This window comes from Micropterus salmoides, unplaced genomic scaffold, assembly GCF_014851395.1.
Source record: "Micropterus salmoides isolate LMB-PRFRI ecotype aquatic unplaced genomic scaffold, ASM1485139v1 Ms_hic_scaffold_4, whole genome shotgun sequence".
Classification (NCBI taxonomy): Eukaryota; Metazoa; Chordata; class Actinopteri; order Centrarchiformes; family Centrarchidae; genus Micropterus; species Micropterus salmoides.
In genome coordinates this window covers 22899760-22924913 of record NW_024043372.1, presented here as the reverse complement: position 1 = coordinate 22924913, position 25154 = coordinate 22899760, and the positions used below count along the sequence as shown (strand labels likewise).

Genomic DNA, 25154 nt, shown 5'->3' with positions numbered 1-25154 from the left:
CTAGGCTGAGATGAGTGAGCTTCCTGTCTTATATCCTCCTCTAGTACCACAATTCATATCCATGCTATTTCCATAAAAAACATTTGTCGCAATTTTTGTCGAAATGTAACATTTGTTTGTAAAACAGCTGAACTGGGAGCCACAGTATTGTATTAACACACTAATGGGGAAATGCGTTGTTGTGGTTTTGGTCATTGCTGTGTCGAATGTAAATGGATCACATAAAGCTTGAAAATCAAGATTCTAAACAAAACATATGCTTTTTTGCAGGTTTCTTCTTACCTCTGGTATTCTGGCAATGCCACAGAGCAAGTCTGCCAGATCGGCATGTATGGTGTCCAGCCGTGCTGCGTCGCGGGTATACAGGATGTTCTGGGTGCTGCCATCCGTCACCACCCGACGCAGCTCCTCAGTATCGGCCTGGTTTATTCCCACAGCTAACACTGTCACCCCTAGCAGACACACACACACACACACCCCAAGAGATTTGAATGTGTAGAGTATGAAGAAGGGTTGTCATGTACACAAGTGCTTGTGATTTCAGAAGTAGACTAGTATAAAAGATTTCCATGTTTTACATACTTATGTTCCAGTCCAGACGGGCAGCATCTGTCACCGGGCCAGTGACTTAAGACAATTTTTAGTATTTTTTTAAATGAGTTTACATACATTTCTGTGGCTGAAATCTTGAAACTAAACCGTCCAGATGCAGCTAACTATAGTAATCTAGTAGGTGCACGTAGTTACACACAAACAGGTTAAAGCAAATAAAAGTTTCATTCTAGAGATGACTGCAGTGCAACTGCTTGTTGGTCTGCTCCAGCACACCTGTAGCTCTGAGACTGCTCGCTGCGAGGGTGAGGTTGTCAGTTGATTTCCTGTCAGCGATGATGACAACAGCGCCAGGGACCCTCGGTCTCCGTCCAGCTGAAGGGTTCAGAACGTACTGTCTGGTGAATGTCACCGCCTCACCTGCAGAGGGAGACAGACTATATAACTGCTATAACAACTGCTAACACAAACACACACACACACACACCAAACAGCTACAGAGATGAAGCTCAGTAAGTACATAAAAGGACAACACCAGAAACAACATCTATTAGAGAGGATGGAGAAATAACTGACCAATATTATTCCCTGGACTTTCATCAAAGGGTGTGGACTGGATCTCTTGAAGAAGTGTGTCAGACCTGCCATGGCGATTAAGCAGGAACCATATTTTGGGCCTGTAACCATAGACTACAACTCCCACCTGAAACAGGGGGACACCAATCAAAATATTGGCAGTACACAGTTTTTATTTTTAATACCTGCAGATTCTATAAGCTAACAGCCTTGTGCCTCTCCACACCCTGTTTTGAGGCTTATTCTGCAGTACCTGCGAGTCGCGGTCACTGATAGTGCTGAGCGACCCTGCTGCACTTCTGAGGAGTTCGCGAAGAGGTCTAGCGAGGCCAATCCGATCGGTGGATGCCGGCACCAGAAACACCACATCCAGACGCCCGCCCACGCACACTGTGGACCGATAAGTTTGTAGGGGTAAGTAAGGTATCAAAAGGTGGGTGGTTATGGGTGTGGTGAGTGTATGAAAGGACACATGTTGGTGTGTTACCAGTGCGTTCATCTACAGAGCTCTCTGTTCCCAATCCACTTGCAAATACGGGCTGCAAGGTAAAGCGATATCGACGGCCCAAACGCAGCCCGGGAACCTGGTAAGTGCTGGACGTAGCGGGGAGCGTAACTGACAAGCCTCCACCAAGATCTGAGAAATGTGAACAGTTGACATGTTAGGACTGTATAGCACATAAGAGTCTAAAGGAAATTAAATATAACACATATAGTAATATGTTTCACCTGTCTCCTCGCTCCAGCGTAGAATATATCCCGTGGCACCTAGTAGTGGACTCCAGCCAAGCCGCACAGAATCCTGGGTAACCTCTGCCACTCGCAAAATTGCGGTAGGCAGTGAGGGGGGGGGGGTGAAGGCACTAGCTGTATATACGGATACAGAGAACCAGCAAATACAAATGTACACATTTTGACGTTCAATTTGACATGTCCTCCAATACATTAGTCTAAATATAAGATTGTTTATTGGATGCGATACTAAACTATTGCACACAACAAAGACAGAATTCCCAATTCCCTAAATATTGGCATTATATTACTGCTGCTGCAATGCCTTGTGCAGCATGTTATATTTTACCATATTCATTTGCTATTTTATTTGTGATCTACATTTTATTAAAAATCAGTACTGTTAAACCATCCATTAAAAATTCTGAAGTCCATTGTCTATTTTCTCCAATCCACACAGGGTTATTAAAACTTGTGGGAACCTTGAAATATATATATAACATAGGAAGACAGGACTCACGTGTGGTGACTCTGACAGACACAGGGGTTCCCTCTCTGTTTTGAACTAAAGCCATGACCTGCACCTCATACTGGGCTCCGGGGTCCAACCGTTCTAAATCCACTGCTGACACATCTCCCCCCACCAGCTGACTCCTCTCTTCACCCCCTGCAGCAGCACATCGTCACAACAGTAAGTAGTGTGACACCGACTGGCTGCCATCCAAGACATCCATCACAGACGACAGTAACTTATTTCTCATTAAAGGAGAGGATCACAAATGTGAAATGGACCAGCAATAGATCCATACCATCCGTTCTCCTCCAAGTCACGCGATAAGCCGTTGCCCCCTGCACACCAACCCAACTGACTCGGACAACCTGTCCACGGGTCTCCTGGACTTGCAGTGACGTCACAGTCCCGACCACAGAGTGATCTGACTCTGACGGTTAGGACAGGAAAACAATCAATCAGTTATTCTATTTTGTGTTCCACTGCTCTTAGCCACGTTTCTCTCAAAAAGACACTACGTGTATTTGACAGGTTCAGTGCAGTACCTGTTCTAACACTCAGGGTGGAAGGACTTCCCTCTCGAGAGCCAGTCAGTGTCGAGATTAACACGGTATAGGCTGAATCTGACTGTAGTCCATCAATGGTGAAGGAAGACACGTCCGCGGCCACGTTTCGTGTTGTTTCAATCCCTGCGCCAAACAAAACATGGCTGAGAGATGGAAATGTAGAAATCTGTGTATTTCCCCATGACAGATACCTGAGGATAGAAGAGACTGACAGCCAGATCACAACCCAAATCTGAACACTAAGCTTTATATTAATCAAATAACTGTAAAAAGTATTCATGTCAATCATTGCTTGCCATCATCACGGCGCCAAGTGATCTTATAGCCAGTTGCCCTAGGGGAAGGTGACCATGCAATGCGTATCCTCTTAGACGTGGCGTCAATGATGCGAAGTCCGGACACTGATCCACCTTGGGGATTAGTCCGAGTAGACAGCGTGACCACCTCTCCAACGCGCTGATCGGCCACAGCCGCAACACCAATTACCAATGCCTCATCTGGTTGCAGGCCATCTATAGTGTAGGACGTGGCCTCCACCCCAAGAACGCGGGACTGTTCCGCACCTGCAAGACAGAACATAAATTAATATACGATCACGCACATAAAAAACTGACTATATCTATAAATACAACTTCTGCTCTATCTTCAATTGGATGAATACAATAATAACACATGATTGAAAAGGATAAACTCACAAACACATAACTTACTGTTGCCTTGTCTCCAAGTAACCCTGTACCCCGTAGCCCCAGTTACACCTGTCCAGGCAATTCGAATTCTCCGACTGTTTGCGTTTGACACTCTGAGGTTAGTCACTCTGCCAACACCTTGCTCTGAAACGAAAGGGCATACAGGGCCTCATGTCACAAACTTTAATATATTAACCTTTTTAAGAAAGCAAGCCTGAGTATTTCAATTCTAGGGTGACAACAGGGACAGAGAAAAGGTCGTACACCAAGAATTCCAACTAAGGCCTTCAAAGGCATTCACAAATAACAAAAGACCTGCCGCACCTCACACACACACACACTTACCTGTGAGTTGTGAGGTGCAGCAGGTATTTTGTCAGCCACAACAAAATGACTACACAACTACCCTTCTTGGCCAACATACCCAGAAAGCCTTGCAATCCGAAGAAGTCCTTTGAAAAGACTTTGACTGAACTAGAGTGCCTCTGACTTGAATTTTGAGAAAATTTATTTGAAAACTGAATACCTAACTTAATTTGGAACTCCAATGAAATTAAAATAATACTCACAACTCACAAAACTATTAAATTCAGATTCAATTTGCACTAAATGAAGCATGGAAACAATGAAATGAAACCAGCCAAAGAATATTTAATTAAGTTAATTATATAACAAATTAGATTTTTTTTAGTTATCTGCAATTCAAATGGCTGTTTACAGGAACAAGAAAACAGGATAAAGCACACAGAAGTGTCACTGCTCAACCCACCTGGTTTGATGTAGACAGTAATTGGGTCTCCTTCATTTTCTCCCACCAGTGCTGTGACACTGACCCCATAAGACACTCCCACTGTCAGGTCTCTGAGGTCGAGGATTGTCTGGTTTCCAGGGATAATCCGGATTTCCTCTGTTCCCGCTGACATGACATGAAACACACAGCCACACTGTTTTCACAAGCATGTTTTCATTCATAATTTAAAGAAAATGTAAAAATAATTCATAATCAAATAATGAATGAAATCAGTCAGCGTACTTTCTGTGTTCAGGATAATGATGCGGTACTGTGTGGCCCCAGCTACGCCCGTCCAGCCGAGTCTGGCAGTACTGCCCAGAGACTCCACAACTCTCAAGTTGGAGACCCTCCCCACTGGCTGCTCTTCTGCAACATTAGGACACTTGTGAAATATCGATACAAGCACAAACAAACTTTAAAACATAGATACTGATATGAAAAAATATTCAGAACTACTAGGGATCCAATCCCAGCACATTTTTGATTTATTCATAAATCAATCAAAAATTTATTCCGAGTTACTGACCTCTGGATGTGGTGGAGACAGGTGTGGCCTCCTCACGACCTTCGAACAGGGTGTACAGGGTGATGATATATTCTGTGTTGGGCTGAAGGCCTGTTAGCACATAGCTGCTAGTACCTCTAGGAAAGGACAGGCTCTGGACACGGCCTCCTGGAGACAAATCAATGGTCCAAAATCAGTGGATTTATGTTCACTATACCTACAGTATCAGTATCATATCTCATTTGATTACAAATAATTTCTGATCAGAATAATAACTTGTCCCTGTTAAACAGCCTTCCTTAAAACTACAGAATGTTTTAAAGAGGACAAAAGGGACAAGTGAATGTTTGAGCATGCACGTGAAATGCATATCTGACCTTCCCCCTCCCTCCACTCCAGGCGGTACCCTCGAGAGGACTGAATGATTCTCCAGGTGAGGCGAATAGAGGAGGGGCTGATGATAGCTGCTCTGAGGACCTGCTGCTCCTGACGCTCTGAGGAAAACGCATGTTATGTAACATGTATGTAATATGTCATAAAGCTCTATTCCCGTCAATCCATCAATGAAAAATGTTAAACGGTAAGGTAGACAGGTCAGGTTCACATTTTTTCCATCTCAAAACAATACTGAAATGCCTACATGTATATTAAAATGTTCATTGGCTGCTCATTCCTTCTGCTCATGTTGGCTGTAATGAGATCCCTTCCTAAAGTGATTTAAGTGTAAGTGATGGGCTATGCACTATGTCTTAATCCTGTGCAAAAACACACTGCCACAATAGCAGTTATTTGAAATTTTTGATATATATCTCATTTGGCGCTTAGAAAATGGTACTGCACACACTCTCTACTCAAATTCCTACAAAAGAGACATCGCATCTTCATATTTTCATCCTACATTGGCTGAGTGACGAGTTGTAGCTAAAAATTGTGTATTTTGCTTGCACACCATGACACATCCAACTTAGTATGGTGTAATGACTTATGCTGAAGGCAGACAATTACAAGACTGATGGGAAAATTATTGCTCCAGGGGGCCATTATGTAAAGTGTACTAGAGATTAGAAGATATGTGTTGAGAAGCATTATGAGAATTGGGGTTTAAGCACCTGAGCTTTTCTGTTTGACATAACTGAGTATATCTCCGAGGGCCACAGCAAAACAACAGAGAACAACTAAGTGATCATGAATATGGATGCCACTTTAAAAGCTTTCAAAACCTACAGTTCATTTGTCCAACAGCCAGATGCAGTTCTTTAGCATATTCATGTACAGAACCTGCACATGTTCATGCCAGAATTTTGGTGTTCTTACCTTTAGGGTTCAAGAATCTGTCACAGATGATACAAAATGCTGTTCTGAGGAGGTGCCAATATTCTCACTGACAGCTAAAATGACAGTTTTGGAGTTTTTCATTTGAGACAAAATACCATAGCTCTGCCCTCAGTGTGTAGTGGACTTGGTTAAAAAAATGCTCTCTGTGACAAGGAGCAAAAAAATTATTACTTGGATCAGTACCACAAGACAAACACTTTCTCTCAAATAATGTGGCCACAGGTCTTTTCTTGTATAAGAGATGAACAAAAATCAACTAGAAAGAGTCAGTGGGGAGCACGCAGGCCAAAGATCAAAGATCAAAGATTACAGACCAGTGTCTGAGCAGTAGGCGCCCAGTGATGTCCCGTAAGGGTCTGAGAGTCAGATTTTACACTAACACATTCTTAAGCTTTAAATGTCACGCACTCATTATTTATTGTTACTGTACACTTTAGTTTATTATTGTTGTTATTTATAATATTTTTATTTGTTACCAGGACGTTTTCAATTCTGCTGATATGCGCTCCAGACCAGCACCAACATGAAACTGACGGTGCTCCATGATGTACAATGTCTAGTTAGGAATTTGGAGGGGTTTGCTTTTTTACCCGCTAACTGTATGACCACTATTTGAACTACATTTCCACCACATGGCTTCACCAAATTTAAACAATGCATCATCTTCACACTGGTTTAATTCAGGAGCCGGATCTTTAGGTGTGAACCCACCCTTAGAAAGCTTAATGGTATTGATGAATATATTAATTATATATTTGAAAATAAATATGAGGACTTTATATAATGTGGTCCTCATTAAAACCAAGAGTAAACATTTTTTCCTAATGAGAAGGAACAGACTGACTCAACATCAAACCACAGATGCAACAAACAGTTGCTACTCTACTGGTTTACACAGGAACAAACAAGAGAGAACGTGTGCTAGAAATGTTCCTTAAACAGAAGTAAACAGTAACATGTGTAGGTTAGGAAAGATTGTTAGCCATCTTCTCTCTCTCTGCTTCCTGTCCCTGTACTTGGCAGGACACAACAGAAGAAAACCACCCATTCAAAAACCATTCTTTTCAACCAATATCAAATTTAAGAAACATGAAGTGACACAAAAACAGAATTCAGTGTATTGCGGCAAGTAATTGTTTTGGTCTTTTTTTGTAACTGTGAGTTCTGAGTTTGTACAATAAAAACAGAGAAGATTTCCCAGAGCGCGAGAGATGATTTGGTGTTGCGATGAACTACTGAAACCACACCTACCTATCTTGAACCTGGCCGTTGCTACAGGGCCCTCCGTGCTGCCCTCATACAGCGGGATGATAGTGACGATGTACTCTGTGTCCGGCTGCAGTCTGGACAAAGTGTGAAAGTCACTGTCACCGGAAACCTCCACAGTCTCAACATTTCGACCTTTGTGAACAAAGAAACAAAAATTACATATGAAAAATAAATACTGACTGGCAGATATGCAAGATGTGGTTTGATGTCTGCTTTGTCCTGACCTGTAAACGGTCCCCAGACTAGACGATAGGCCCGCGCGCCACTGACGGCTCTCCACCGCAGACGGACACTGCCCTCTGACTCCGTCTCCACTGACAACTGCTGCACCGCCTCAAGACGCACTGACGCATGCAACAACAGGAACACACAGACACTTTGAAGAATATTTGCTAATTATACTGAAACCCATTCCAAACTACAAGGAGACAGTGTCACTGTATATGTACTGTATTACTGTGCAAATACTGTATCACACACTAACACACTAACACTTGTTTTAATATTGTCCCATTTTGTAACTCGAATGTACAACTGTTTTAAATTGTGTCTACTGATTATGGCTGACCAAATTACAAGCATTTACAATCACCATATAATAAAAGGCATGAATAATGGGCCGCAGGGTGGACTCACATGTGCGGGCGTTGAGGATGGACGGGGATCCAGAGTTTCGGGGGAACAGGGGGTAGAGGCTTATGACGTACTCTGTGTCGGGCTGAAGTGACTCCAAGGTGACAGATGTGGCGTCTGCAGACAGCGACTGCTCCAACAGCTGAGCTGCCGGCCGACCTGCTCTTCCGACCACACAACAGACAGGGCAAATAGAAATGGAGGGCATGCAGATGACCAATTAGAGCCCTACTAGCAATCACAAATTCATCAGATAAATTAGCTGACAACAAGTTGCAAAAATATGCGATATGTCCTCTATTCATTAGGTTTACCGCATTTTCACCTCAGAGCACAAACCCTAAATATGGCAGCCAGCCAACTGCAGATATGTGGTTTGTCTGTGTTGTGTGCAAGTGCATGTCCTGTACGTGCTTCTCATTATCGGTCTTGTTTGTTTCAATGATTTGTGTGAAAAGGTGCACGTTTGCCAGAACCAGCAGACACAGGAACAGGTAGAAACATCACACCGCTCATTACAGGATACACACTGACCTAATTTAAATACTTTCACACACATGCCAGCCTAACTAGTCAGAAGAGGAGCTCCACGTGAGACTGGCACTCCTGCCACATGTTCGGAGGGAGAACCTGTTAAAATCAGCCCCCAGGGGCCACTTTTCTCTCCTGAATCATGGTATAAGCACCCTGACATCTTGACACTGGTATGATCTGTGCCACCCCCTGTCTTTAGATATGCAAGGACAAAATTACTGATGATCCGTGACATAAGAAAAGGTTTTTATTGTCTAATTTTAAAGACTGGTGATGATAAAATGTATTTGATTTTTTAGGTAATGATTGGGCAATAAAAATCCTTACTGACAGCTGGTGCCTGAGGGAGGTAAAGTGTTATGAAAGCTAATGTTCCCCACACTCAGTCTTGACTGCTGTACATTCTCAACATGTTTCCAACTCGCCACCAACAGGTTAACTGTTATTGACTACTGTAGCTTCTTTCCTTCTTCATTTTTCCCTGTAATCCTTCATTCTGCCACGATTAGTTTCTGTGACAAGACATTTCTGCCACAACAGACAACAAAAAAAAAGTGTAAAAAAGTGTACTGCACAAGTTAGACTAGAGGCAGACAGAAAAAGAAAGCCATAGAGATAGGAAATAGAAACAGCGTAAAGTGCGTGTGTGTTTGTGTGTGTGTGTGCATGCGCCTGACCTCGTGGGCCATAGGTGATCCTGTAGCCCTGGACAGGAGATGAAGGCAGATCCCAGCCCACAGAGAGAGAGAAGAAGTCTGCCTGGACCAGACGTAGACTAGAGACACCTGGCAAGGACCCTATATGAGAAGAAAAAAAGACACTGCAGGTGAATAGTTCTGTTCAGCTGTGTGAGAGAAGTTGCGTTAGCGTTTTGGCAGATGTATCTGCTGACATTCGAGTCATTCACTTTTTACTCACTGGTTCGTTGCTTGGCAGAAACAGACTCTCCCACACTGTTGGGGTATTGGGCGATGACAGTCACCAGGTAGTCGGTTCCTGACCTTAGCTCTCGTGCGGTAAAGGTCCTCTGACTGGCAGAAACAGTCTCCTGCAGGGAGAGACAGAGGTCATCTTTGTAAACAGTCGAGCCTAAAGCAAGTTTTTGCAGAGGAAATAGATAATGATAGATGGTTGAGCAATGGCATTCTCGTATCTGCCAGGGTACACAGAAGGGAATTTCACTCTTCGCTCTGCCAAACTTTAATCACAAAGAAGATCCACCCATTAGACGTGTTTAAACTCAGCCTGAGGGCATGTGTTTCTCTCGCAAAGCAGGATTGACTTTGGCTCCTAAAACTGCAATTTACTACTTCTAGGTCGTACCAATGCTCATCTCCATGTGTCACCTGGACTCACCTGACGCAGTTCTGCAATGATAGGCTGACCCAGGCCAGAGAGCGGCACATACTGGACCACATAGCCACTCACAGGCCCCCCTGCTGAACTCCAGCGGAACCTGAGAGAATCAGATGTCTGGCTGGTGAACTGAATGTTGGACGGACCGGAAAATGCCTCTGAGAGGAGAGGAGAGGAGAGGGTGGAAGGAGGATGAAACAAAAATAAAATTAATCGCAGATTTACAGTCTATAAAGCCTATAAATAAAGGCTGAGACAATAGTCAGATACATATTTGTGACCATCTGTGTTTTAGTATACTGATGTTTTGCTATTTAAAGTTAACCCACATACCATCACTAGCATAGACTCCTCCTGCTTTGGAACACACTTGGGGGCTCACAAGAGGAAGAAGTGTGTTCAGCAGTTTGAAGTCCCCAACAAAGGATGTGAAATCGCTGCTGGGCTGGGAGGAGATCTGATCCAATTCAGCCCTGTCTGCACTCTTTATACCTAACAAATACAAAAAATTGGCCGTGTAAAAAAGAAATCAGAGTGGCTGGTAAGCAAGTCTAAAATAAAATAAAAAATCCAAACTACTCTGAGTAAGAGAGGAGAAACGGCAGGTGAGACACCTACCAACCGCAAAAACGTGCACTCCTTGACTGCGTAGCTTCTGCGCTGGGTCCTGCACACTGTCCTGTGATTTCCCGTCTGTGATCAGGATAGTGATCTGACAATTGAAGAGGACCCACAGGTGGAATTAGAAACAACAAGCAGTTCTATGTTAAATATGCAGTTTTATAATTATGAAACATCACAGAAGGGTTGCTCCACAGACCTTTGGGACATTCCGACTGGACGCAGGGTTGAAGAAGTTGTCAGCGACAAACTTGAGACCAGCCCCAGTGCGTGTGTTTCCACCCTTATAGTTCAGATTCTGTAAAGCGTTGACCAGCGCAGTGCCATTCACGTAGGTAGTAAATGTAAATTCAACTCTGAAAGGAGAGAAATGCGCATTTATGCATAATGCTGCACCTGCACTAAGATGCTTTGTCCTAAGAAACTAATGAGGTAAATATTTAATTCTGTCTATTACCTGGAAGTGTCGCTGTACTGTATGGCCCCAAACCGTATCCCTGACTCGCTGACAGAGCTGGCAAAGGGTTTGACGATCCCAGCCATAAAGCCCTTCACCTGCAGGAAGTTAGCTCGGCCAATACTGGAAGACCCATCAACCAGGAAAACAATATCTGCCGCTTGCACACTATTACACCTGCCTGCAAATACAATGTAATGGATAATTCACGTGAGCACATAAATACATGCATTCTGTCCATAAACAGACACATGAGGAGAACCATTGGGGCTGAGGTGGTAGTTGAATTGGAAGGAGAATTGTTTATACCCTGAGCTTCAGCTTGTTTCATGGAGGACAGGAGGACAGTCACAGTGAAAACCCAGCTCCACATCTTCACAACCTGGGCACACAAAAGACAAATACACCGTTTTTTTATTATGTCTGAAACAATTTTGAGTTAAAACAGTCAAATTACAAATAATGATATTGTGCTGCTTTTAACATTTCCACTGTACATGCTTGGATACTTTGAAGGGCCTGGTTTGTGTTATAAATGTGTGTCTCCAGGTCAAATCAGTCTGTGTTGTAACCATCTCCAGTTAGATGAAACACTGCCATCCCTCGGCAACTTACTATTTATACTGAATTTCAAATTGTCTTGCTTGAATAAGAGTTGTAGCCCTTGTTCCTGCCTGTACCTGTTCCGACCCACCTAACATCTTTGATATCCTGCCTGCCAGCCTCATTCCTTTGAACATGGTTTCTTGTGTGAGGTGCCAGGTGAAGTCTCCTTTCTTACACCAGTCAACCTCCACATGTTTACTTAAGGTCCAAGTTATGTTTGTATGTTACAGTTTCAGGGCCACTGAATGTGAGCGTTGTAGCATAATAACCAAACCTGGAGCTTGTATTGTAAGTTAAGGCAGGAATATGATGTCATTAGTGTGTAGCTGATCTATATATGAATGCCATCTAATATACATACACATGAGAGTGCTCTACTGGTGCATTAAATGGTCCACACATCTGTTGCTCCTGCCACTCCTATATGCACAGTGGGCTGAAGGAACCTTTTAGTTCCTTGAAAAGAGATCCGGGGAGTTAAAAGTCCCGGGTACTTTTGGTCAAAACACGGCTAATAGCAGACTCGTGTTTTGAAAACAAACAACTTAATAATTAGGGTCTTAACTTCAATTGATGTCAGATGCAAATATTATCCATCACTGATGTGATATTTACACTACTCCATTAGTATTAATTGTAGTTGCCAGCCCTAAAACATCACATCTAAATAAGAGAGTCAAAATATCTTGTCATTACTGACTAAACTTGTCACATAGGTTGTGCATAAAATCTGAATTGAGGTGACTAAATCTACAGTCATCCTCAATGTTGAACCCCAACTGGTTAGAAAAAAGACTTCAAAACGTTGTTGTTGTATTATGTAATTTACACAGTATTTCTTTATGATCACAAGCGTCCATCCTATTATCACTAACTCTACATTTTAAAAAGGACACACATGCTAATGCAATGCTGCCTACACATTTTCTCTTCCTCTCTCTGTCCTCTTTGCCCTCATTAGAGCAGATAAACAAAAAGGTCTTTTGGTCAGATAGGCCTCTTTTTGTTTCAGGAGAGAAGAGGATCATACCATTCTTCACAGCATGTCCCATTAACACCCTCAAACTTCGCTACTGTAATCAACTCCAACTCACAGATTGTGTGTCTGTCTTTGGTTACTGTGTGTCTGGATTGCAGACACCAGCGGCACCTTATGGACAGTATGTGCCATTTTGGAAAAAAATGCAACAGATGTTTGCTGTTCTTTGAGACACTGAGAATGCAGAACTTTTTTTTTTTTGGTCACAAATAATGGTTAGTAGTAGCCCTATTCGCAAATGTCCAACTTTTTATGTGAAGGTGAAAACTATATTATCATCACTATCTTGTTACTGCTACTTTACATTCGCCCACACGCAAATTAAAAAAATGCACTGCAGATTTATTTCCTGGGTGTATTACATGTATGTATACACCAAGTGGACATTATGACCGCTGACGGGTAAGGTGAATAACACCGATTATCTCATTACCATGGCACCTGTCAGTGGGTGGGATATATTAAGCAGCAAGTAAACATCGTGACCTCAAAGTTGATGTGTTACAAGCAGGAAAAATGGACAAGCGTAAGGTGTTTGAGCAACTTTGCAAAATTCCGATGGCTAGATGACTGGGTTAGAGCATCTCCAAAATGGTCTGCAGTGGTCAGTAACTATCAAAAGTGGTCCAAGGAAGGAAAAGCTGTGAACCGACGACGATGCATGTGGGGCTGGCCAGTGTGGTCTGATCCAACAGACGAGCAACTGTAGGTCAAATTGTAGAAAAAGTTGATGCTGATTCTGATAGAAAAAGAGACATTAAACCACTGTATGAAACCAAATGTATAAGGAAGAGCACCAGGACAAGAGCAGACAGAAGTGATTTTCTGAGTCTGTACAGGAATGCAAAGAACATCAACATCATCTGGAATTTGGTCATTTTTATTGGCTTGGCATTTTGTTGGAGCACTGACCCAAATCAGTGCCTCCGTCAGAATCTGCCCACATGAAAGACATCTGTAGTTGATATTTGGCTTGATAAAATTCACAGCAGACCAGAAACATTACAGGGATCCCACTTTGTTATAGTTCTTTGTGTACCAAAGATTACAGTAGAATTACAGCTATTACAGCCTCAACACTCATTAGCCATTCTGAAGATATAGACATCTGTTGTCCTTTAAAGATGTTTGACATTCTGGGAAACACATTTAGACCTCATCGTGACATCAAGGTATTCAAACAGTTTCTCCCCTGATGGAGTCTATACACTGGTGGTGGTGACTGGATGAAGAGAATGCTAAAGTTATGAACGTAATGAGGAGAGGACTTCTGATGAGTTCAACCTGGGCCTGGATCTGATGAGTAGAAGGCGAATGTGGTGGAGGAGGCCCGCAGCAATTTCACAATTAAATGACAGCTGGCGGCAGCAGAAAGGAGAACAGATTTAAGGTTTGATAGCGACTACATGATCGGCTGATGGAGAGTGTGACAAAATATTGTTGTTTTGACTAAAGGTTGTCAGCTGATTAGAGAAGCAGGAAGAGAGAGAGTATATGAATGAATTAATCATAAAGATAGTCTTGCTAGGCTTCATAAGACTACAGCCAGCAGCCTGTTAGCTTAGCTTAGCATAAAGATGGAAACAGGGAAAATAGCTAGTCTAGTTTACGGTAACATAATCCGCCTACCAGCAGCTCTAAATCTCACTAATTAAAGTGTCATATCTCATTTGTTTAATCCCTAGTTTCAAACTATGGGTTGGGACCCAAATTGGGTCACAGACAGGCATCTGATGCGTCACCAAGTTGTGTTATGGAAAGAGGCTTATGTAGCTATTTTTGATCAATTTTAGAGCCATTTGTGTTGTATTGCATCTAGACAGCACTAATAGTCAAAATTACACCATATTCACCACATACACTAAAATCAGCTTATGTTTGACTAAATTTAACAGTTGCCTACCAAGTAAAACAGTCCGCCTTTGTGGACCATGAAAGTTAACAAACTCAAATTTCACATTATGAATGATAAATTCAAGTATATCAGTATCATCTACAGGTTATTTTTTCACATAATTTAAGTCAAAAAGTGAAACTTTCATATTTTCTAGATTCATTACTTTTAAAGTGAAATATTTCAGGCCTTCATTTGTTTTAATCTTGATTATTACGGCTTACATATAAATCAAAAATCCAATCTCAAATTATTAAGTTATTAGACTAGCGTTTAATTAAAGTTTAATTTATTGCCTCCATAAACCATACTAGAATGATATATTTGCTGCTTACAGGCTGTGGTTTTATTAAATATTGCATTCAGTAGTAACCTGTTTTTTCATGGGTGTCATTGTGGTCTCAAAAATCATTCTTGGGTCTTAACATAAATAAGTTTAAGAACACCTGGTTTAATCAGTTCAAAAACTACAGTATAAACACAACATTAGGTTTTTATTAAACTGCACCTGGCCAAGAAATAGTTTGGCACAACTTGTCATTTTTATACTTTGTTTTTAATATGGATTAAACAAACAAGATGTAAATTTGAGAGCTTTAGAGGTGCTAGTAAATAGATTCCGTAATCTTTGGACAGAACCAAGCATACGGTCTCCAGTTTTTAAGATAAGCTAACTGTCTCTTAGCTGTTTTTACCTACAGACATGAATGGCATCCTTCTTCTCATCTTATCCTCAGTAAGAAAGCAAATGAGCATATATTCCAAAACATTGAACTACTCCTTTAAGTATAACTGACTGAAATTAAACACTGGAATCAGTTGGATTTGTCTTTTAATTTGTTGAGGAACGAAAACTTTCAGACATCATCTGAAGCCAGATGCTCATAATTACCCATAAATGTTGGTTCCCTCTGTAAGATGCAACGCCCACAAACCCGTTCCAGAGTTTTTGCTTTAAACACGCAGCACACATACAGCTTAAAATGTTCCAAATGCAATGCCCCTTTCCCTTTTCAAGATTCAAAGCACTTATTTTAAGACTTCTACACCTATAAAATGAAATTATGCACAATTAGCTCCTAACGAACCACATCCGCTCACTCACCTTTTATGTTATTTTTCTTTTTCCTGCATGGAATATAATGAAACAATGATTATTTCTGGTTTCATTATGTAAGGCAGGTGTTGAGACCGCAGTCTCTATCCACAGCCCATTCTGAGCAGTCACATCTTGGCTAACTTAACAGATCATAACGGAAAGGCATTAATAAATTCAGGGCCATTAAAAACACCAGCTGACATATGAAATGTCAGTAAACATAGAAATCATCACAGAGAACCAATTGCTCCTCCCTTCTTCCTCTTCCTGCCACTCCCACAACTCACCCACAAACCCTGCTCTATTTTCAGGCCCTATCCTTATCTGTGTATACATAAAATCTTGCTGGTATATATTTTCAAATAAGGATTTAAATAACTCTTGAGATAGATCCCATGCCAATTGTGGGAGTAAGAGACTTCCTTTTTTATTACAGCATACGTGCAGATATTCATCAAGTCTTTATTAAGTACACTCCTGGGGTGGCCTCAACACCTGGAATTTTAAGTGTGAAGTAACTGGCTTATGGGTATAGCCACACCCACTATAGGCCACCTGGGAATTAAACTAAACACATGGGTTAAAAGTTCAATGACACTGTTGCAAAGTGATCCTAAGAACCGTCCTCAACAGGAGTCAAAGTAAGGACTTAGCGTGGAAAAAAAAAATCCTGTAAGCATCCCCAGTGACATAGGAAGAAAAGGACTTCTCAGGGACAGGAAGAAAAAGAGATTAGGACTCATCCCAGAGAGTTGGGTGGGAGCAGTACAGAGGCTGGGCTCTGTGTTCTGAAAGCCCAGCTCAGGCAGGATCACAGGGTTGTGGTTTAGTAGAGATGCCATTCTCCCAGGGGGGCGGCAAGCCACAGGCCACTGCAATGTGACAGAATGCAGGATTGTGTAAGAGCCAGGCTCCCTCTGCATAACATCAGTCCAGGGACAGAGTGTGACACAGACAAGGGGATGGAGGGGTCAAAGGAGGGTGGGGTGTCACAGTAAATTATCTAAGTCTCCCGCAAATCTGCTCACACACCAGGATTTTGTGTACTTGGTAGCCACAAGCTGCTGGTAACAAAAACAGACGAGCAATACTCTGAGGCTGTCTGGGAGTCACTGATCCCGTCACCTCTGACCTCTACCCTCAGGTCAAGTACAACATCTCTCACCTTCAACAATAATGGCTTGTGAGTCTTTTTCTTTCTCCAAACTAAACAAAAGTATTAGAATAGCTTTTTTAAAAATCTTCCGTGACCCCTTGTCGGAACAAGTTTCAAAAGAAGCACTAATCTTATCCTGACTAAGTATTTCATAAGCTTTGTATTTCTATTAGCAAACGCCAGATGGACTAAATCAGTCAAATAACAGCATTCATCAATGGGTTATCCTTCTCATTCAAAGACATGAATGAACGGAGACAAAAAGTCAATACTTCCCAGTTTATAGCTAATCCTACATAAACACAGTAAAGTAAAAAAATTTTTTAAAAAAAACAGACATACACTCCAGATACATGTTCTGGCTGCAGAAGTTTTCTACAAATAAATATGCCTATTGTTGATAAAATTGTTTAAAGTATTGATCTTAAAAAATTAATAAGATCTGAAAATAATCTTCTCTTCCTCAACCTCAAGTGAGGGAAACAGAAAATGTCCCCTTGCAAACACATCAAACAGTTACACACTAACCAGCAGCAGTCCTTCATAGCTGACACACTTGGGATCAGTCCAGTGCAAACCACTACCAGAGTGGCACGCCAAAAGCTTCACCAAGTATGGCTGCAATTATGCAGTGAATGAAAGAATGAGAGAGAGAGAGAGAGAGAAGTGGGAGGGTGAAGGTGAGGCAGAGAGGAAGAGTCAAATCAGTCCGCTAAGGGCTTTTGAGACATTATAAAAAAAACTCCATGTCAACAAGAGGATTTTTTGCTGTTGCTTCGGCCAAACCACTGCAAACACGTTTGCCCTGGGAGGTGGAACAGACAATTCAACCAAATCACACGAAGACAGAAGAGGAAGCAGAGGAGTGAGATTTCTCTATGGAGCATCTTGGAGTTTAGCAATGCCATCTCAATAAATGAGTTCAGCTGAGGTCAACATGGTTGTAAACTCCCCCATTGTCCTGTGCAACTGTAATGAACAGGCAGATTGTTTGCAAAGGCAAAGGAGTATTTACTGGTTTTGTCGGGGTTATATATTCTTTCATTTAAAAAATGCATTAAAATGTTTTTTTAAGTTTAGTTTAGCTATTGCGAAGGTGATGATTTTATTATAACAAAATTTTAGAAAGGGTGAAAATGAGGTCATGAATGTTCTGCTCAGTCTTGTTCAAATGGTTTTTGCTGCAGGGAAAGCAATAAGTTAAGGAGTGGGGGAGTAATTACTGGCTACATCCAGATGCTGTACAGTTTAAGAGTTGTCGCTAACCAGCTTTCACATGCAGAGTAAATCTTTACAAAAATGTTCTTCCATACATGTGTATCGCAGACATTAGGCTAAGCTTTGTCCCGATCCTGTAGCTTTAACTCCAGTTCGGGGTAGCACCGGTGTTCCCATAAATCTGAACTTCCTTAGACCAATGCACATTAGACAGTAGGGGTCCCACAGAGCCCAGCGCAGAACCTCATCTCTCTCCGCGTCGGCCTCATCTTACCTGGGGAACTCTGTTCCGCGCACCGGGCCACAGCCTGCTGCTCCCCACCTTTCCACCTGTGGCATATCCAGCCCTAGCGCTCCGTGCAGTGTCTGGACACAGCAGTATTCCCAGTCACCCGTGTCCAGAGTCACAGCTTCAAAAAGCACAAAGCAACTTCCGCGACCATCCACCGTAGCTCAACAACTGAACTCCTGTCGCTGCATCCCCGCAGGAGACTGTGAAGGCTGTAAACGCTGTTTCTGATTCCCGAGGCAGCCTTGCTTAGCGTAGGCAGAACACAAGCAGCAGCAGAACAGTTCAGACTTGTTCGGATGCCTGAAGGGGAGTCCTAAGCTCTTCCTTTCTGCTTTTTTTTTTCTCAACCTCATTCTCTTTGCCTCTTGTCCCTCCCTGCTGTGCTGCTTGCAAGCAAACCATGCAACCATGTGGAGCTGAAACATTAGCCCAATAATTCCGCTACTGTTCCAGATAACACAGGGCACTCAGGGTAACACGATTTCAGGCAGATCAGCCCACGTGGTTTAGTCGCGTGCATACATTTGAAGTAGGAACTTTGAGGTTGACACTTTCATGAAAATGAAAATTTGTACATTTTCATGATTTTTTTTTATATAACAAACTTGTTTTATAGAGCTTCACCTGTTTTGTATGCATACTTGATTTAATGTTTTTTGTTCTAAATTTCAGTGCTACATAGTATTACTCTACAACAATGGGAATGCTTACTTTGTGTTTACATTTGTCCATTTGGTGCTTCACCAATAGTGCTCATGTGTTAGGATAAATCCAGTCCAGTTGTGACCTTACTACCAGGGTTAAAGGCTGAAGTACATTTTATTAATATTTTTATTTTATATTCATGTAATAAAGCTAACTGCCAGACTGTTAATCAGACTGAAAAGTAATTTTGGTTTTACTGACAAAATAGATGTGGGCACTAATTCTGGATATCTGTTGGAAACAAGCCAACAGAAACCAAATAAACAAACATATGCACACACATTGTCAGGCTTCAATCAATATTCTCAGACTATTATTTGTGTCACATGTAGGGGCCAGGTAAACCCTCTCAACTTAATTACCAACACAAAATATAAAGTTAGGGTCACCTTAGCTACATGGTGCCTGCTAGCTAGCACCCTTTGCAGTATCAGTAATGCTACCTTAGCTGGCTAAATCGCAATGTAGGCCATGGCCAACTGATCACCTACACCATGATATTAGTTACCAATGGACTGAATTTCTATTTATTTGGAGAAGTGAAATTTTCTCCCCGATAGCAGTTTGTTTTGTAGCTGCACGCTATTTGTCAAAAGTGTGATTATCAGACAGACAGTGCTGAGGCAGGAATACTCAATGTGGACTCAAATGCAGGAAACCAGAGAAAAGCAGGTATATTTTAATAAGGTCCAGCAGAAACTTCCAGGCTTACACTTAGTGTAGCAGTAGTCCCAAACTAAAGAGAGCAAAGTCCAAACAGAAAGATATTATCCAAATAACAGAGAAACAGAGCACAAGGCAGAACACTCAACATTAAATGACACCCCCAGGACTGAACACAACTGAGGGCAATATATACAGAGGCACACCACGCACACACAAGCAGGCAGGGCAATAAAACACAGGTGAGACGCATTGGAAATCAAGCTAGACAGGAAACAAAGATAGACTAAAACACCTAAATTACAAAATAAAACAGGAAGTAAAGCTACAGACAATACACAAGGATATAAATAACTAAATACAACAGAGAACAAGGAAGCAATGATCAACTAACAAAACCTAAACAAGAGCACAGAGATAAAACAGAAATGGACATTTAACAAAATAACAGAAAAGCACCACACTCAAATCCAAGGTCGTGACAGTGATCGTCTATAGGCCTACAGAATGAACCACAGCAGAGCTGTAGAGATGTTTACCCTCTGAAGTGAGATTGTCACAGGTTCTTGATAGAGTTTATTAAAGGGGACAAATCTGAAGTTATTGAGGGTGATGGTAATCTCCTCAGTGGGTCTTTTGTCACAGCAGACAGTCATATTACGAAAAGCACAGCTGTTACTAATAACATTAACAGTGGCTCTGTTCTATTCATTTGTCCCAGTAAGCAATTACAGTTTGACAGTGAGCCAGCATGTACGATACCACGATCCTGAAAAGCATCTAAATGGAATTCAGCCATCATTAATTTGATCATTGACACGGCCCATCCGTGAGAAGATCAAACAAAATAAAGTCATCACAGAGGCAAATAAAGGTCAGATATTGCAAAAAGGACAAGATATTTATCCAATCATAGATGCTTGACTTACTGTACCTCAAGAAGGCAGCAGCACATGTGGTGAGGAGTTGGGTTCTCTCATGGCCCTCTCAAGAACAAGTTGTCTAACCCTTAACCTCTCATCCAGGTCTGTATTGTCAGCTAACTGTGACTAATGTTTTCAGCTTCTGAAGCTGGATGGACTCTGAAGGATGCCAAAGAGCTCTTTAGTCTTGATCTTACGTTGTCCCTGGTTCTATTTACTGACCTTCATCATGGCAACTTGGCTGAGTAACCGCAATGGCAAGGACCCGGATGGCCTGGTTGGCTTATGGTTTAGAGACAACCTTGTATGCGTGTTTCTTGTTTAGGTAGACCATCCTGGCTTCAGGAGGAGGAGGATTTCTTCACCATCAACCACAAGCTCTGGGTTTGTTGCAGCAGCGGGGGTGGGTTTCACCTTCACTGGGTCCCAGTACAGTCTGGAGAGATTCAGGTTCAGGTTTAGATTACTTTATTTGTACGCATAGGTAAATTTGTCTTGCAGTGGACAGGTCATCCTCACATTTAGAAACATAGACACAACAGTAGACAGTACACAGTAGATAAAACATAAAAATAGAGATGCCTAGTTATGGACTTTATATGGATAATGCTGACTGGGAGGAACCTGCTGTGGTCACAGGATACCGTGGTAGTGGCACCTACATGACTGAAATGAAATAAAAAGTTATACGTAGCAGCTGTTGTGGTAAGATAGCAGACAAATTGTTAATCAATATGCACTGAGATATGTGGTGAACATTACATAATCTCTAGTGTTACGCCATTCTTTACAGAGCAGCTTCCTGCTGTTACCTTTTATTAGTGTGCTATTTATTGTTACCATAGCAGTACCTGCACAACCCTGTTCAACTCACGATGGTGGCATTATTTCTTATTTTATGCATTTTATTCAGGTAAACCATGTCACACTGCTACTCGTCAAACTGTGTACAGAGTGATAGACTCTGGTATTTTTCGTCTGCAGTTTGTTTATATATTGTGTATTGTTGTATTATGCCATGACTTTGTTCTCTTTGTAGGTTTTGCTGTGTGTGAGGCCCTGTTGTGTAATGAAGTCATGCTGGTTGTAAGGTGTTGATACCAGACACATTTCGGTGTATTTATTATAGTATATTAAGTGGTTATGATTTTGATACAGGCGGAGCTCCTTCAGGTCCCTCTAGCATTAGAAATGAGTTGCATTTAGTGGTATTTAACTTTCTTGTTCCCGCAAGACTGTTGTAGATGAAGCCATGAGGATAACATGCTCATTCTTACCTTCCATTTGTATTTCTTCCTGTTCACCAAGTGGGTGTAGGCTACAGTTTGTCAGAGGTTTGTCATATGGCAGTAATACAAAGTGTGAGACATTTTGTCAGTGATGCAGGTTTTATCCCCTAATTTTTAGGATAAAAACCTCCTTGGTGTATGGTGTAGTTCTTTGCATCTATTGCTTCTTAGACATTGAATTAAAGTTCAACTCCTCCTGTTTTTAGAAACAGCCAGGCAGGCAGACTGAGGTCTAAAGAAATCTGTGTGAGGAAGATGTGTTTTGCAGCTCTGGATCTTTTGAACCAGCCAACAAGACTGAAACGTGGCCATGCTGCACTAATAAAAACACACTAGAATGCATGTTCTCCTGACACTGCTTTGTTGGTTAGAGACAATGGAGACAAGATGACTTGTGGTTTAAACTGCTTCAATTTGCACTTTTCACACGATTTCCCACCTTCAAAATCTTCTCCATCACGTAGTGTCATTGTGACATCCCTCTGTTGTAATCAAAACCAGGCTACAGCAGTAAACAGCCTAAAGGTTAGGAAGTCGAGTTTGTGCCAGAGGGTATTTGGCTTGAATTCCCACATCTACTTGAATCCTTTAAGCAAGACAGTTGTTCAGTAGTCAGTAGCTGTGGACCGTGGTCATAGTGATCCTCTCCCAGATATAATTTTACTACTACAAAGATTTGACTATGTGCTGAAAACCGGCTCAGTCTGGACAGGCAGACAGTAGGTAACCAAGATATATATAAAAAAGATGAGTGAAGTAACCATGAACTGTAGCTTGTTGTGAAAATGAAGTCCTGCTAGCAAGCTGCCGTCAATCAACAGGTGTGACCATGTTTTTTTTTATGAGGGAAAGGGTTGGAGTTGGATACTTAAAAACCAGTAAATCATTATTTCACTACATTTGTCAGGCTCTAATGCAGTTATTACAGTCACTCCGTAACATGTCCACTCATATAATAATAATATCTGTATAGTGCCATTTACATTTGATTTAAAAATACCATTCCTTCCTTTTTTAACATACAGTCTTATTTTTTTTTTTATTAGACTCGTGATGATATTTGCCGAATTCCTTTGTGTATATACATCAATCAATTTGTAAATCAGAAAAGATGTGGGAATTTTACTGGCAGTTTTAGATTTGTTTTGTTTTGTTTTCCAGATGACGAAAGGAATGCAAAGGGAGTGAATGATGACATGTGATGTCTGTCTTTTTGTGCTTTCTTTTGTGAATGACACTTATCTCCACATTCTCTCTTTTCTCCACCACTGGTATGTTCAGCTGTTTAACTGGATTTAAAAATGTGTGACAATACGAGCGAGAGGAGAGATTAAAGGAGAGTGTAGTGTTTTTTGCCTATAAGGAGTGATATACCCTTTCAGCATTATACATATACTATTGTGTGAGTGGATTTGGTGTTTTCTCTGTCATTGTGTATACATGTCTGAGTGCAGACTGGTGACAAGAGACAAATCCGCCCATGGTGATGTTGTCGGAGACAAAGCCAAAGCTCAGTATGTGTGTTTGCTTAGCGTTATCCTTTAGAATTATTTGGTTCTGACCCTGGTTGTTTTTCTGCTACAGGGACAGGAAGGAGGGAAAGTTTACTTCACCTCGAGGCAGGAATTCACCGTCTCTCCTCTCGTTCTTTTAGGCAGAGTTGGGGAGGAGAGAGTTGTATAAACAGCTAGGCTCCCTCGTCTTAATCTTTAATCGCCTGCAGCTTTCTCTCCAAATACCACCTGTCCAGGTAACAAATTGCACAATGACCTGCACTCATATTACAGAGGCCAGTGATAAAGGAGAGAGGCAAAGTAACTGTAACTGTCAGAATAATATATTAAAAACTGTTTTTAGGAAAATGGTCTTTCAGTTTTACGGATTTAACAAGAACAGTTGCTATGGTGCGAATCTCCACTAGAGCAGAACTGTATATGAGTCCAGGGTTTGGTGGTGATGGGGTCAGCAACGTCAGAAGATTTATTTCTGCATGGAGCTGAAATGTGTGCAGCAAATATGTAGTTTTTACAACCAAGAGGTTAGAGGATTTCATTTCTTATTTCAAAATTGGAAGGTTTTCGCAATGATGTTGCACAAGGCAAGTTTATGAGATCCCCAGATTCAATAGGCTTCTTATTTATAAGAGTGTGAATGAGTAAATTATAAATCTAAGATTTTGGCCCGACATTGGAGCTGAAAGAGAGATTATGGCTGACCACAGTCAACTGGCTATTATACTTACCACTTATATTTAAGTGATATAGTGTTCAAAGTCACAATAATGCATCACACAAAAGTCCTCTGAGATCCAACATAAATAATTATGTGAAAAGTGGTGTCTAGATATTCAGTGTCTACGGTAAAACAGCGAATTGTTGTTTTTACACTGGTATTGTATGGAATACATGTTAATTAATGAGCTTTAGAGGTGCTGGTAGGTGGATTTTGGTACCTTTGGACAGATCCATGCTAGCTGATTCCCCGTTTCTAGTCTTTATGTTAAGCCAAGCTAACTGACTGCAGGTGGCTTTGTACCTAAGCAGACAGTGGTATCAATCTTCTCAACCAACTATTGGCAAGAAAAGTCAGCATAAATCCCAAAATGTGGAATTTTTCCTTGGTTATTATTAATGATTAGATGCATTAAATCAGTGACATAGACTTTTTGTAGAATGTAGAGTTGATTAAAAATAGAAGAAACCACAGAGTCACAACATATCTTGGAAATAAAACAAGAAACAGCTGCGAGGGAGTGCTCAGAGGCTGTTCTCTGCTCTGTAGCTATGGTCAGCAGATGATATTAGCATGAATACATATCTGCACACACCCAGCACACATAGACATGAAGACACTACACATGCTGCACAGAAACAAAACAAAAAAAAGACAAAGCAAAAGATATATTATATACATATATTAATAATAATATATGTAATAATTAATATTAAATACAAGTGAACTAAATCAAACAGCTTTGATTGAAATCTTGAAACCTGCATTTATCAGACAAAAGAAACATTTACACGTTTATCTAACATTATAGGGGAATGGTTGACTCAGTAAGTAGGAATGGCATGAATTCCTGTCTGCCACAGTTTCTTTTTTGATGCTACCACTGGAGACGCAAAGGAAAAGGTTTTT

The 25154-nt window shown here is 41.3% G+C and overlaps 1 protein-coding gene across 3 annotated transcripts in view; it reads right to left on the bottom strand.

Annotated features, from left to right (window-relative positions):
• col7a1 (collagen, type VII, alpha 1) overlaps positions 1-20086 on the bottom strand; it is a 61344-nt gene extending 41258 nt beyond the window's left edge. For all 3 annotated transcript variants that reach the window (XM_038697389.1, XM_038697391.1, XM_038697390.1), the window contains exons 1-27: positions 18416-20086; positions 11439-11511; positions 11130-11310; positions 10872-11028; positions 10670-10763; positions 10385-10543; positions 10052-10209; positions 9614-9743; positions 9373-9492; positions 8165-8320; positions 7753-7872; positions 7511-7660; positions 5302-5418; positions 4946-5092; positions 4660-4785; positions 4396-4542; positions 3648-3770; positions 3234-3500; positions 2917-3060; positions 2670-2801; positions 2381-2527; positions 1858-1995; positions 1616-1765; positions 1382-1518; positions 1129-1255; positions 829-972; positions 283-452 (exon numbers count right to left, since the gene is read on the bottom strand). In XM_038697389.1, coding sequence (XP_038553317.1) covers positions 283-452; positions 829-972; positions 1129-1255; positions 1382-1518; positions 1616-1765; positions 1858-1995; positions 2381-2527; positions 2670-2801; positions 2917-3060; positions 3234-3500; positions 3648-3770; positions 4396-4542; positions 4660-4785; positions 4946-5092; positions 5302-5418; positions 7511-7660; positions 7753-7872; positions 8165-8320; positions 9373-9492; positions 9614-9743; positions 10052-10209; positions 10385-10543; positions 10670-10763; positions 10872-11028; positions 11130-11310; positions 11439-11502 — 3705 coding nt within the window. In that variant the 5' untranslated portion in view covers positions 11503-11511; positions 18416-20086. The remainder of the gene's footprint in view (positions 1-282; positions 453-828; positions 973-1128; positions 1256-1381; positions 1519-1615; positions 1766-1857; positions 1996-2380; positions 2528-2669; positions 2802-2916; positions 3061-3233; positions 3501-3647; positions 3771-4395; positions 4543-4659; positions 4786-4945; positions 5093-5301; positions 5419-7510; positions 7661-7752; positions 7873-8164; positions 8321-9372; positions 9493-9613; positions 9744-10051; positions 10210-10384; positions 10544-10669; positions 10764-10871; positions 11029-11129; positions 11311-11438; positions 11512-18415) is intronic.
• Positions 20087-25154: the final 5068 nt, after the last annotated feature.